Source organism: Erpetoichthys calabaricus, chromosome 8 (genome assembly GCF_900747795.2).
Source record: "Erpetoichthys calabaricus chromosome 8, fErpCal1.3, whole genome shotgun sequence".
Lineage (NCBI taxonomy): Eukaryota > Metazoa > Chordata > Cladistia > Polypteriformes > Polypteridae > Erpetoichthys > Erpetoichthys calabaricus.
The window spans coordinates 1,098,990-1,112,550 of record NC_041401.2 but is presented as its reverse complement, the minus strand read 5'-3'; the positions used below and the strand labels follow the sequence as shown (position 1 = coordinate 1,112,550).

The window sequence follows — 13,561 nt, the reverse complement described above, 5'->3', positions numbered from 1 at the left end:
CACGGGGGGGGTCTGCTGGAGCCGATCCCAGCTAGCATAGGCCGTGAGGCAGGACAGTACGCCACTCCATCACAGAGCACACACACGCACCAATTTAGGAATTGCCAGTTCACCTAACCTGCATGTCTTTGGACTGTGGGAGGACACTGGAGCACCAGGAGGAAAGCCACGCAGACACGGGGAGAACATGCAAGTTACACGGAATTGGGCGCCTGTGCTCTTATTATGGCCCCGTATTACAAGGCCCGTGGATCCGTTGATGTTTTTCAGGCTGAGAATGAATGGAACTGAGTGACGGGCTGAGCAGCACTGAGCAGTCTGACTGGTAAGCACAGTGTAGGCTGCATGCCCACTACCTGTTCATTACCTTCCACTGGCACCTTTTGTGAGAGGACCGTCCTGCTGTACCCACAGCGCTGGAAGCTTCTTCTTGATTGAATGTTGTTGTATGAGTTTGGGGGAATCTGTGATCGAATGTTGGTGTATCGCCATGAACAGAGTACCACTTTAAGTACTGCCCACTACTGCGTTGAACAGGTCAGCTGTGGGGGTCCAGCAGTAATACCAGGGTGGGCTGACACTTTTTATAACTTTTAAGGTATTGTTTTGGTACAGTAAACCAAGGACTTTCAGCCTTCCCAAACGTTTATTCTACAAAAACACTACAAGATTAAACGCATTTCATTACGACACAAGAAAGGGGATACAAGATAGATTTTTTTCCAGTGTGTTTTAAAAATGATGTCTTCAGGGTGGTGGCCATCATTAGTGACACGCTCTTCAAGACGATTTCTGAGCGCTCACATGACTCGTTTGGCCATTTCAAGGGGATTTTGTGGCGAATAGCGTCCTCGGGGTCAGTGTATGTATCCCTTTGAAATGAAAGAGCCCCCCACACAGGGTGAGATCAGGCGATAATAATAATACATTTTATTTATATAGCGCCTTTCCCACGCTCAAGACACTTCACAGAGTTTAAGATAGAATGGCAGGGTATTGCAGTATATAGCAACGTACAAACCAGATAAATAAATAAAGAGGATTAAGACAGTAAATTCACACACACACAGGTTACCTGAGCATCTTGACTTGGAGGTAAACTGAGAGAAGGGTAATGAAGTCAAGTAGAGCTAACAGCCAAACTGAACAGATGAGTGTGGGGTTAATGTCGGTAGGTCATTCCAGAGTCTGGGCGCTATACAGCTGAAGGCCCTGCTGTCACCCATGGAGTGTAGATTAGTGAGGGGCACAACAAGATGGCCAGAATCAGAGGACCTTAGTGGGCGGGCAGGCACATAGTGCTGGAGGAGGTCACTGATGTAGTTTGGCGTGAGGTTATTTAAGGCTTTGTAGGTTATTAGTAAGATTTGATATTCGATTCTGTAAGACACAGGGAGCCAGTGGAGATGGAGCAGGTTGGGTGTGATGTGCCCGCTGTTGGTGGTCCATGTCAGGACTCTTGCAGCTGAGTTTTGAATAAGCTGGAGCTGTGATAGAAGATTAGAAGGGGCACCTGCCAGTAGGGAATTACAATAATCGATGCGGGATGTGATAAAAGCAGGGATGAGTTTCTCAGCATTAGAGAAGGAGAGGAAGGAGTGAACACGGGATATGTTACGGAGGTGAAAGTAAGAAAGTTTCTTAATGTGATTTATGTGGGCGGAGGAATCAAAAATGACACCAAGATCCTTTATAGTACAGGCAGGTCTGATGAGATCACCGCCAAGATGGACTGGGAAGGAGCTCATTTTATTAAGTTGCACTTTAGTCCCAATTTGTAGGAGTTCAGTTTTGTTGCAATTTAATTTTAAAGAGTTCTGCTCCATCCAAGTTTTAATTTCACTAAGGCAGGTTGTGAGCTGAGAAAGCTCTGATGAAGTTCCACTTTTAACATTGAAGTAGAGCTGAGTATCGTCTGCATAAAAATGACAACCCAGTCCATAGCTAAGGCTAATATGGCCAAGGGGAAGCATGTAAATAGAGAAGAGAAGAGGGCCGAGGACAGAGCCCTGAGGAGCTCCTTGTGTGACTGGCACTGTGCTGGATCTGATGGTCACCAAGACTAACAAACTCTGGGCTATCAGTCAGTGGAGGGCAGTGCCAGAGATACCCAGTGGCATGTTCTCCATTCTGGACAGTAGGATGTCACGTCAGACCTGAGTGTCAAATGCTGCACTGACGTCTAACAGAATTAATATGCTGGTTTGTCCAGAGTCTGCTGCCATAAGCAAATCATTGGTTACCCGTAACAGAGCAGTTTCACAGATGTGCCGTCCATCAAATTATTAGAAGTTAAGTAATTGGTGAGTTGGGAGGCTACAACACGCTCGAGAACTTTTGACAGGAAAGGTAAGTGTGAGATAGGCCGGACATTGTTAAGATTGTCAGCATCAAGGCCAGACTTTTTTAACATTGGGGTTACAGAAGCGATTTTAAAAGTGAGCGGCACAGAGCCAGCGATGAGGGGCGAGTTTATTATTGTTGTAATATTCGGCGTTACAGCATGAAGGCAGGACTTGAGTAGTGTGGTGGGGATGGGGTCCAGTACACCAGTAGTCAGCCTCATCTTACAAACGCAGATGTGACTGGTGAGAACTTAGAGAAGGAGCTGGATGGAGTGGGAGAACAGGGAGAGATATAAACAGATGATGGATGTACGTTAGTTGAATTATTTAGATCTTTAATTTTGTTACGGAAAAAGTGGAGGAATTCCTCACAGACTTCAGTAGAAGAGGTAGTTGGACCAGATGCGGGTTCGAGTAGTTTATTAACTACAGAGAACAAAACCCTTGGGTTATCATGGCTACTTTCTATTATTCTGCCATAATGGGTGTTCTTGGCAGAAGTTAGTGCTTCTCTGTAAGCTCTTTGGTGGTCAGAGAAAGCCTGGATGTGCACGGTGAGGCCAGTCTTACGTGACATTCTCTCAAGGCGTCGGCCAGCTGCTTTCATAGATCGCAATTCTGAGTTATACCAAGGAGCTGAGCGTTTAAAGGAAACCTCCTTATGTTTTAGAGGAGCTGTTTTATCTAATGCTGAATGAGGGGCTGAGTTATAGTGGACAACAAGACTATCTAGTGGTGATGGAACAGGTGAAGACAGTAAAAGATCAGAAATTGATCCAGAAAGGACAGAGGGACAGATATTTTGAAGGTTTCTTTAAGAAATTTGTCGTTTACAGGTAAGAGGAGGGAGAGGTCATGAGACAGTGAGAAGTGCTGCTTTATGGTCAGAGAGTCCCACATCAGTGCTGTAAGTGTTGGTGACAGAGAGTCCAGAAGTGCAGATCAGGTCTAATATATGACCGCCAGAATGGGGGGGAAAATCAACATGTGGTGCCAAGTCAGGACAGTCCAGTAAGGATAGGAATTAATTTCTCAGTTTAGATGAGGGGGTGTCAATATGGATGTTGAAATTACCAAGAAGGATAATTCTCTGAGAGTGAGAGCTTAGGTGGGTCAAAAGTTCAATCAGATCGGATAAGAAGGACACATTGTATTTTGTGAAGGCCACCCGACATCACCGTGCAGAGAGCACATCTGGGTGCTTTATAAAAGGAGCCGCCTCGCTGCACTTGGGGAGCCGGAGTCGGGAGGGAGGAGTGGAGGCGGCTGAAGGGAAGTAAAGAGGACTGAGCCTTGTGGTCTGTGCGCCATACTGTGTCTGTGTGTGTTGTATTTCAATTAAACAGCGCGTGTCTTTGGGACACCTGGAGTCCGTGTCTGTCTGTTGCCGGGCTGATCTTTTACACCAGCCACAGGGGATGCACACACCAGCATGTTTCTTTGTGCCGGTCCCAAGTCCAGATACTGGGGGGGGTGTTGTGTATTCAGCCACCAGTACAAACAGCACGTAGTCTCCTTTACCAAAATCCTTTTTAATGACCAACTCAACCCAACGATCCTCTTCCCTCACCTCCTCCTCTCCTCCATGCATACCGCCCTCTACTGAACACAGCAGGAACACCACAGGAGGGTTACATCAGGAAGGGCATCCGGTTTTTAAATTTTGCCAGATCAACTTTTGGACAAAGCAACCCCTAACGGGAGCAACCGAAAGAAGAAGGATTGTAATAGTGCTCCGCATTTGTGCCTCTCACGGCTGCTTTGGCCCGCAGGTAGCAGAGCTGATGATTTCCCCGACTGATGAAGATCCACTTCACACCAGTAAGGTTACTTGTGCCCTCGGTCAAACTCAAGTTCTCACATCCGTGAGCGTCCAGCATCTACAGCAGCATTGTGTGCTGCAGGGTCCATCCCTGAGGTGCGGAGGACGATCTTAGTCACAACATATCGGCGACTCCAAATGACTTCCAGCTTTGTGTCAATGGAGCCGCTTCTCATCTTGAAATTAAACTCGAGGGTCCCCTTGAGGGTCAGCAGTCCCTGACAGACGCGGCTGTTTAGATTGCACCCTGGAGGACCACCGTGGCTGCAGGTATAGAAAGGTCTATTCTTAAAGGTGATGATTTGCAAATATGAAAATGAGCTTTCTGTCTTAGTGCACCTTAGTATACAGCAAGGGGTAAATCACAATTTATAATATATATTATTATATCATTAATATAATTATATAATATTAATTTTATTCATTATAATTAATATAATATTAATGTATGATTTTGATTTTCCTTAGCAAGCTGGAAACCACCAATACGTCATGAGTCCAGATCAGGTACAGGCCCAGTTCTAGAGGCAAAGCTGCCATCGTGCCGCCCCCCCACCCAATAATACCTTCACTGGTTTTCTAAACCAGTGCATTTAAAATTAAATATTTTCCTTAATGTCACAAAAAATGTAAAAAAAATTTCTTCGTAGGTAGAAGAAAACTTGACTTACGCATTTAACGAATCAGCAACATGTTTAATTCATCAGTAAAATTCTGAAAATAAAGCGAATGCCGATTATAGACTTAATTTTCTTGAAAAAGACGTCACCTCACATTCTCGCAAATACAAAATTTAGCAAAAGTCTATTTCTTCACATCACACCTGTGAAAGATACTTATAGGAAAACAAAATATGAATATGCAGATATAGTAAAACAATTGGAAAAGTAAGCGTTTATTATTAAATTACTTGTATTATAATTATTCCATCCATTATCCAACCCGCTATATCCTGTCTACAGGGTCACGGGGGTCTGCTGGAGCCAATCCCAGCCAACACAGGGCGCAAGGCAGGAACCAACCCCGGGCAGGGTGCCAGCCCACCGCAGATTATTCCACTAAATAAAATATTCAATTAAAATTGCACTCTCCTTGCTTTCTTGCAAGTTCATCAATAATGCCATCTAAGTAAATTTGTTCTGTCAAATCTTTCTTTATTGCAATTAGCTCTAAATTACGCGATCTCTCCTGGCACATCGACGATCTTAAGTAAGTTTTTCTTTGAAGCAAGTTACTGACATTCGATGGGAAAAGACGAGCACCGCACCGAGCCTGCGTTTTGTCAGCTTGCACCTGTAGAGAGAAGCTGACTGACAGACAGACAGACAGACAAGGCCCCCCCCACCCCCCTACTCTTTCATATATTTGGAATTGTCTGTCTGTCTGTCTGTCTGTGCGTGTAAACACGATGATAACCTGAGCTCGCTTTCACTTCGGTCAACCACATTTTGCATACGAGTATTTGGTACAAAACGTAGATTTCTGTCAACTTTTGGACGATTTCTGTTAACCAGACTTATTCAACTTTACTTTTCCTTTTTTTTAAATTAATTTTATTGTAATCATTCCATACAAATAGATCAATTTATACAAAAAAGGATTACCAACTTTACTTTTCTAATAATTGTTCCACATTTTATTAATTAGATTTGATTTGCTGTTGATGGTTCTTTAAGTCTGCGGTGGGTTGGCACCCTGCCCGGGATTGGTTCCTGCCTTGTGCCCTGTGTTGGCTGGGATTGGCTCCAGCAGACCCCCGTGACCCTGTGTTCGGATTCAGCGGGTTGGAAACTGGATGGATGGATGGATGAACTTCATTGTCATCTCAGCCATATACAAGTATACAGATAGACGAAATTGCGAAGCTCAGGGTCCACAGTGTAACAACATGACGTGCAAATAAAAAAAATAAATTAAAAATAGAATTAAAATTAAAACACAAGCGAGACAAAGAAGTAGCAGCAATATTGACGTGTAGTAAGCAATATGAACATTGATGCAGTGTGTGGTATTATGCAGCCTAATGTAGTCCATAATATAAAATTCCAATCCTTGCCTTGTGGTTTACTCCTCAAACATCCATCCGCGTATCTGAGTACAGCAGGAGGTTGAGGGCACAGCACTCCCTGATTTTTCACAGGTGCCGATCGTGAGCCGAGGACCGGAGATAACGGTGGACGGGTGGGTTCAAGGTGGTGGGGAGCCAGGCGGCCATGATGGATAAGACCGAGTGCTGCGCTCATCAGGCTGGGAAACAGCGGTGGACGTAATGGGAGGTAAGTGACGGGAAGTTGGAGTCGGAGAGGAGCGTCAGATGAGCCTTTGGTAAGGACTGTAATGAATGACAGGTACGTCACCGAGTTGCCAATCTCTGTGTTCATCTGACCTCACCCATTAAAGGTCGATTTTGCCCGCACATCCTCTGAGTGCCCTCTTTGAGTGGTGCGTCTTTCTGGCACAGCGCAGCCCCATTTCTTAGTTATGACCCCGCTCAGTGACATTGCTGCTCAAAGATTCCCGTCCTTAAGTTTGCATGTTCTCCCCGTGTCTGCGTGGGTTTCCTCCCACAGACCAAAGACATGCAGGTTAGGTGGATTGGCGATTCTAAATTGGCCCTAGTGTGTGCTTGGTGTGTGGGTGTGTTTGTGTGTGTCCTGCGGTGGGTTGGCACCCTGCCCGGGATTGGTTCCTGCCTTGTGCCCTGTGTTGGCTGGGATTGGCTCCAGCAGACCCCCGTGACCCTGTGTTCGGATTCAGCGGGTTGGAAAATGGATGGATGGAAGTCGCTTTCTTTGCAAGCTGCGCTCCCTCGCTGTTTTTTAACTGCTTGTCATTTTCTTAAAGAGCTGCCAATCGGCAAAGCGATGCAAGTGACAAAGGGACCGGCCAGCAGGTCACCCTCTAACCTGGTGACATTTACAGCGTTGTGTTTAAATAGAATGTGAGGAAAGCAAAGGATTGAGGCTTTGGTAAAGAAAGACCCCCCCAGTCCAAGAGTAACCTGACATGGCAGAAACACTGAGATAGAAACTCAAAGACGCGGCGCTGGACTCTAAATGGGATTCACTTCTAATTAAGAAGCTGGGCTGGAATTCAAACTGAGAGGGGAATGTGGTAATGAAATGAGTAACCCTGAAGGTCAAGTAAGGTATAAGAATTCTTTAATAATTCTTTACATTTTATATAGCGCCTTTCTCACTACTCAAAACGCTCTCCACACAGGGAGGTCCCGGGAGACAAACCCACAATCCCCTTACTGCAAAGCAGCAGCAGCAGCACTGCCACTGTAACCTGTATAGGTGTATCTAACCTGTATGGCCTGTAGGGGGGGTTAGGTAGCAAGCAGCAGGACCCCCAATGCCACTCACAGCCCCGTTCATGTCCCACCCACCCTGGCTGCCTTTTTCTCTCGGTCCAGAGGCGGGCTGGCCAGTGTCCAGACTCCAATCATGTTAAGACCCCCACTTGTCATAGTGTGGTGGCTCAGTGGTTAGCGCTGTTGGAGACGCTGGGTTCAAATCTCGACCCTGTCCCTGTTGTTTGCGGGTTTACAGCCCCCAGCCGTGGCATCAGAAGTGTCCCCCCCCCCCCCCTTTTTTTGTCCTGTTTGATAACAAGTGGCCATACCAGGATTTGCTCTTCATTTAAACAGCATCAGTAGATAAAGGGGGTGTCCTTGTGGGTGCTTGGTGGGAAGGGGGTGTTGAAAAGTGGGCTTCATAGTACTTCATTGGATGAAAAATGAACACATTCTTATATTCTTGTGGAAAACCGCCCTTGGCACCAGTAGCTGGCATTGCCACCTTTGGAAAAACCAACTCAATCAGATGTTTCCTGGCCAAGCAGTCCTGGCTGGGAGTTTTTTTTTCCACTCCTCCATGCAGACGTCTGTATAGCTGTGCGATGTGTGAGGGGCGTCCTGCGTGCCCACCCCACTTCACATGCAAGGCTTTGATGGGGTTCACATCTGGGCTTTGACTTGGCCGTCCCAGAGCCTCTCATTTCTGCCATCCCTGTGTGAAAAGTCCTCGTCGTGTTGCCAGGTCCACCTTCAGTTGAGCCTCCATCTTCATTGATGAAACGGATCCAGCCAAATTCTAACAGCTCAACGGTGGATCACACACTGGAGGACACTGGTGGAGATGTGTGTATGGGAAGTGTGGTTAGGAGTGAAGCCAGGGAGCACAATGAGTTGTGGGAATCTGGGATGAAGCATTGAGACATGGAGAGAAAGCTGAAACCTTGAGAACCTTGAAGATGTTCCTGGAGGAGGGAGATGTTGGGACAGCAGAAGTGCATGATAAGCTGGATGGTCTCCTCTCGTTAGTCACATCTCTTAAGTTATTGTCTTCTCTGACAGGTGGTCTCACATCGGCCTCAATGAAGACGTCCTAGTGGTCTCTGGGATGGTCAGCTGCCCAGGCCGTAAACCAGAACACCCCCAGCAGCCTGCTTAACAGGTGCTGTCAGGCTCTTCTGGTTACAAGCTGCCCGTGTTTGTCACCCCTTGTGTCCTTTGGTACCGTGGCCACGTACGCTAACTCGCTTGGCCTCGTCTGTTCAGAGCGTTCTGTTCTGGGAGTCCTGGTCTTCATCTAGATAATAATCTAGACCCCCGAAACACTCGAGTCGCTCAGGTTCTGCCTTTCAGGTTCCCTCGATGTGCGTCTATTGTTTTTCGGGGGGGTGCAGGCCAGTCAGACTGTGGCGAGAAAGCTGCCAAGGGGGTGACATTTCTGAGAAGCATGATGCGGGGGTCTTCAGAGGAGAAACATGATGAGTGCCGTTGCCTGCTCCTGGTGATGTCACACGCAGTCAGAGCAGAGTCCCACCCAGGGGTCTCACAGATACGCGTGTGCCCCGAAGTGGGCTTAGTGACCGCATCGCATATGCCAACCCCCCAGGCTGTACAGAAAGGGGGTGCCCAGCAAACCAGTGCCCACATGTATGGCAGGTCGAATGACCCTTTAGAGGCATCTCAAGATGAATCTCCGATCTCGGTTACCATAGTAAGACCCCCGGGTGACATAATGAATATAGTGCCTTAAGGGAGAGTCAGCTGCACTCGGCGGGTTTTCATTTCATCGGCCGGTTTGCTCGTCCCACTCTGTTGCGTCACAATTTGCATTTTATCGATCTGTCCGTCCATTCATCGCCCAAACCCGCTTACCCAGAGCGGGGTTGCAGGACCTGTGCCAGTGAGCATCGGGCACAAGGCAGGAGGAGCATCCTTAGATGGCGCTCCAGCCCCTCGCCCAGTGAACACGCACTGATCTCAGATTCTTCTTCTTGACCACCTGGGTGATTGTACACAGGGGCACTGAGGACACCAGCAAGTCTGCCAGGAGGTCCCGGGGGGCACCCCATGTGCGATGCTGCTCTTACCCATGGATGGGCCGGAATATGCTGGAGCATCTCAAACATGCCAATCATAGACGAGCTTGGGAAGGAGGACAATCCAGACCTGAAGAACAGAATGAGGGCAGACTGGCACGGCTCACTATAAAGCGCCTTTCTTGTGCTGGTGACGTTATGGTGCCTTCAAGGACAAATCGGCACCTGCGTCTCCTGGGAGATCACCAGTCATTGAAACCTTGTGAGCCCACGAGTCCTAAACACCCGGGGACACACATGAGGGTCCAGCTCAGCCCTGCCAGTCCACGGGGGAGAACACACAGACTCCATGCAGAGAGCCCGTAGGACATGAAGCCCGGTGTCCTTGCTCTTCATTTGTGTGGCTAACGTGAGGACATCTGCAGTTCACAGTGTCACTCGTCCTCATCTCGACTTCAAACCAGCTGAGCAGCCCGTCCCCTGCCAGCCACTAACTGACCTGTGTCCACCCTCCACTCGGGCAACACTGGGCATTGTGACCAACCCCGCATGGCTCCAGAAAATGGCAGCAGTCCACCACCACGAAAGTCCAATGTGTCCACCTGGCTCGCCGGTGGTCTCGACTGCTTTCTCCAGATGCCTCCACTGACCAGTCTGCCTGTGCCCAGTGTGCCCGGTGTGCCTGTGGCTGGCGTTACAACATCACAGCCCACTTACTTTGCACTAACCTGGCAGTAAAACACCGCAGGAGCCTCATCGGGATAAAGAAAAAGAGCGACCAGTAACGGGGGGCAACTGGACAAATCAAAATCAAAGCTGCCAGAGCCGTGCCACCATAACTGGTGGGTTTTCATTTTCCAGTTTTATGTTTTCGCGGTGGGCTGTTGGTCAGCCTGCTGGACTTCAGCGCATGCGCACAACTGGGACGGGCGCTCAACCCAGCAAGCGCGTCAGCTGTGCACTGGCATTTGCGCGTGATATACCCGTTGTGGTGCCCATCGTGCCAGCCCTGAGGGCTCTTTGCTCCCCCCTTTTGTTCGTCTCGTCCCACCTGCAGGTTCCTCGCTTTGGTTTTGCTTAATAAAAAGCCGATCAGAAAAAAAGTGGCGCGCTTCCCGCTCAGCTGCTCGTCAGCTGGTTTGCCCCGCCCCACTACGCTTCTTTGCATGTGTGGCTCCGCCCCTCCCAGGATAAGCGCAGACAGCTACGCGATCGCTGCAAACTCCAATCTCGGACTGAAAACGGGCATCGCAGCCCACCCCGGAGCGGTGCCCAAAAACAGGAAAGGTGGTCGCTGTGCTCGGACAGCCATCAAGTGTCGGAACGCAGGACTGTACGGTGACCCCCTCCGGTGGCAGGGAAACACAGACCGGCCAGGCCGCCCTCGTCACGCAGGTGAAGTTCGCGACAAACGACGTGTCTGGGCTGCGCCTCAAAGGACATCTGAGCAAAGGGACAGGGCGGCCCTCGGGGGGCGCTGCCTTTTTTCGGGGGCGTCAGGCGGCTCTCAAAGCTCAGCCCTCCCGGTATAAAGAGGCGAAGCGCGCAGCCGAACGGCAGAGCGGACACGGAGGCGCAAGTCAACCGTACAGACCGAGCGCTGCAGTCCAGGTGAGTGACCAGTCGGGGGGGGGGGGGGGCCTCGGACCACGAAAACAAGGGGGCAGGGGCTCTGAGGGACGTTTCGAGGTCCGTCTTACGTCCGGGGTCTTTAAATGAGCGTGTGGACCACTCGATGTACACGTGAGGGGCGAGCGACACCGGCTAGTTTGCGACCCCCTCTTATTGGGGGGGCAGCACAGGTGTCAAGCGTGTCTGGTTGTGTGACCTGTCGGCATGCGCCGCTTGTCAGCAACTCATCCACTACGTGGGTGGCACGGGCTGTCCGCAGACGTAGCTGTCGTGGTCCCCTCGCCCTAAACACCCCAAGTGCGCAGATGAGCACCGAGGAGCCGCCCGTGAAGAGCGGAGGACTGCTGGCGGAGTTCGGGCGACCCCTGCCGGCGGCTCTGCAGCGCTGCGCGGGAGGATTTCACTTTGGGCTCCTACGCGGTGGGCTCTCTGCCGCCCGGTCCGGGGGGGGGGGGCTTCTGCCTCTCCCCCTGTGCCGTTGGACGCCTGCGTCAGCCCGACCTCCCCCTGCAGGCCCCCCTTTGCTGTCTTTCATGCTTCTTTCTCTGTCATTTCAGATGAAGCCCCCCAGCCCCGAGGACCCCGAAGCCTACGAGTACTATGACTACAACAGCAGCTACGAGTTCTACGACTCGACTGACGAGAGCCCGGACCCCCACCAGAGGGAGGCGCTGCACGTGGTCTCCATCGTCATTTACAGCGTCGCCTTTGTGCTGGGCACTGTGGGCAATGGCATCGCCATCTGGGTGATTGCGAGGAGGCTGCGGCGGTCCCTGAAGCCCTTCTGGCTCCTGAACCTGGCGCTGTCCGACCTTCTCTTCGTGCTGACGCTGCCCCTGTCCATCGACTACATCTGCAGAGGCTTCGACTGGCGCTACGGCAAGGCCCTGTGCAAAGCCACCACCTTTGTGTGCCATCTCAACATGTTTGCCAGCGTGTTCTTCCTCACCCTCATCACCGTGGACCGCTGCTGCACGGTGACCCGGTCCAGCGGGGTAAAGCCGGGCTGCAGGGTGGGCCTCCTGGTGGGCGTCTGGCTGCTCGCCGTGGGCCTCAGCATCCCCGGCCTTTACTACCGGGACATGGTGACGGTGCGGGGCAAGGAGGTGTGCTACACGAACTACCACTCCAGCGATGGCACCAGCGCCATGCACAGACACGCCATCCAGGTGTACATGCGCCTCTGCCTCGGCTTCCTGCTGCCCCTCTGCACCATGGTGGTCTGCTACAGTGTCATGGGGGCGAAGGTGCGCCACAGGGCTGTGGTGCGCCCATCTAGCTTTGGCCGCATTGTGGTCACCCTTGTGGTGGCCTTCTTCGTCTGCTGGGCGCCCTTTCATGTCTTCAGCGTGCTGGAACTGCAGGTGCACACGAGCGCTGCCCTCCACTCGGCCCTGCGGGTTGGCATGCCCCTCTCCACCAGCCTGGCCTTCTTCAACAGCTGCCTCAACCCCATCTTCTACGTGCTCATGTCCAGAGAGGCGTGGACCCCCCTGTGCAGGGGCCTGGGGGCTCAGGTGAAGCGCACCCTGCTGGGGGCCGAGCTGCTCTCGCTGACCACCAGCCAGGCCACCGTCGATACGCAGAGCGCCACGTCCCCCATGTAGGGGGGTCCTGTGAGCAGACGCCAATCACACATCACCACACGGGGGCGCCGTGATAACTGTGATTGAGCTCATGCCAACAGGTTTATAGTAAGGGTGGGCATACAGTGGGCTGCCTACAGGAAAATCTAATCTGCCAGCCCTCCCGTGGTGTCTGTCTGTGCTGCAGCTGGCTGTGCCATCCAATGATGAAAGAAACTCGGGCAGTGCTGCCACGTTGACCTGCATGGCATCCACCTCTTGCTTACCCCCCTCATCTTACAGAATGCCAGTTTGCACACGGCCGAGTTTGGGTTTGGTGGGCATCAGCAGCCCTGAAGGTGGGCCTTTGGGTGGCACGGATAGAGAGGGCTGTATAGTAATAGTAGTAATAATATTAGGTGGCACAGTGGCAGCCTGGGCTCTCCCTGGGTGGAGTTTGCATATTCTCCCCATGGGTGAGTGGGTGTCCTGTGACAGTTCAGAGGAATGCCAGTCAGGTGGATTAGCAGCCTGGCAGGTGTTGGGTGTGTGTATGTTTGCCCTGAGATAGGCTGGCACACTGTTTGTTCCTGCCTTGCTCAATATGCCCCCCTGTGCCCCTGCTCGGGGTTAGAAAAACTAGAAATCCTAACAATACTAATTCTATGAATATTCATAAGCCTTACACTGGGGTAGGAGGCACAACTGGCACAAAGCAGATGGCACCTCCGAGGACGGGCACTCTGCACTCCTTACAGCGCCGGCTTCTTGCTGCCCCTTCATTCCACGAAGGGTCCTCTGCACATCTCGGGGCTTGAAAAGGGTCCGACATCGTGGAGGACTCGGACATCTCGAGTGTCTAG

The 13,561-nt window shown here is 50.9% G+C and overlaps 1 protein-coding gene across 1 annotated transcript; it reads left to right on the top strand.

Moving 5' to 3' along the window:
• The first annotated feature begins 10,883 nt into the window (after positions 1-10,883).
• Positions 10,884-12,799, top strand: cmklr2 (chemerin chemokine-like receptor 2). The gene is made up of 2 exons (XM_028806110.2): positions 10,884-11,112; positions 11,691-12,799. Exon 2 carries the CDS (start codon positions 11,691-11,693, stop codon positions 12,738-12,740), a length of 1,050 nt encoding a protein of 349 aa, XP_028661943.1. The 5' UTR covers positions 10,884-11,112; the 3' UTR covers positions 12,741-12,799.
• The last annotated feature ends 762 nt before the right edge of the window (positions 12,800-13,561 follow it).

Bases quoted from the DNA above. Each gene is read 5' to 3' on its own strand.
- cmklr2 (XM_028806110.2), top strand. From the start codon at position 11,691: ATGAAGCCCCCCAGCCCCGAGGACCCCGAAGCCTACGAGTACTATGAC.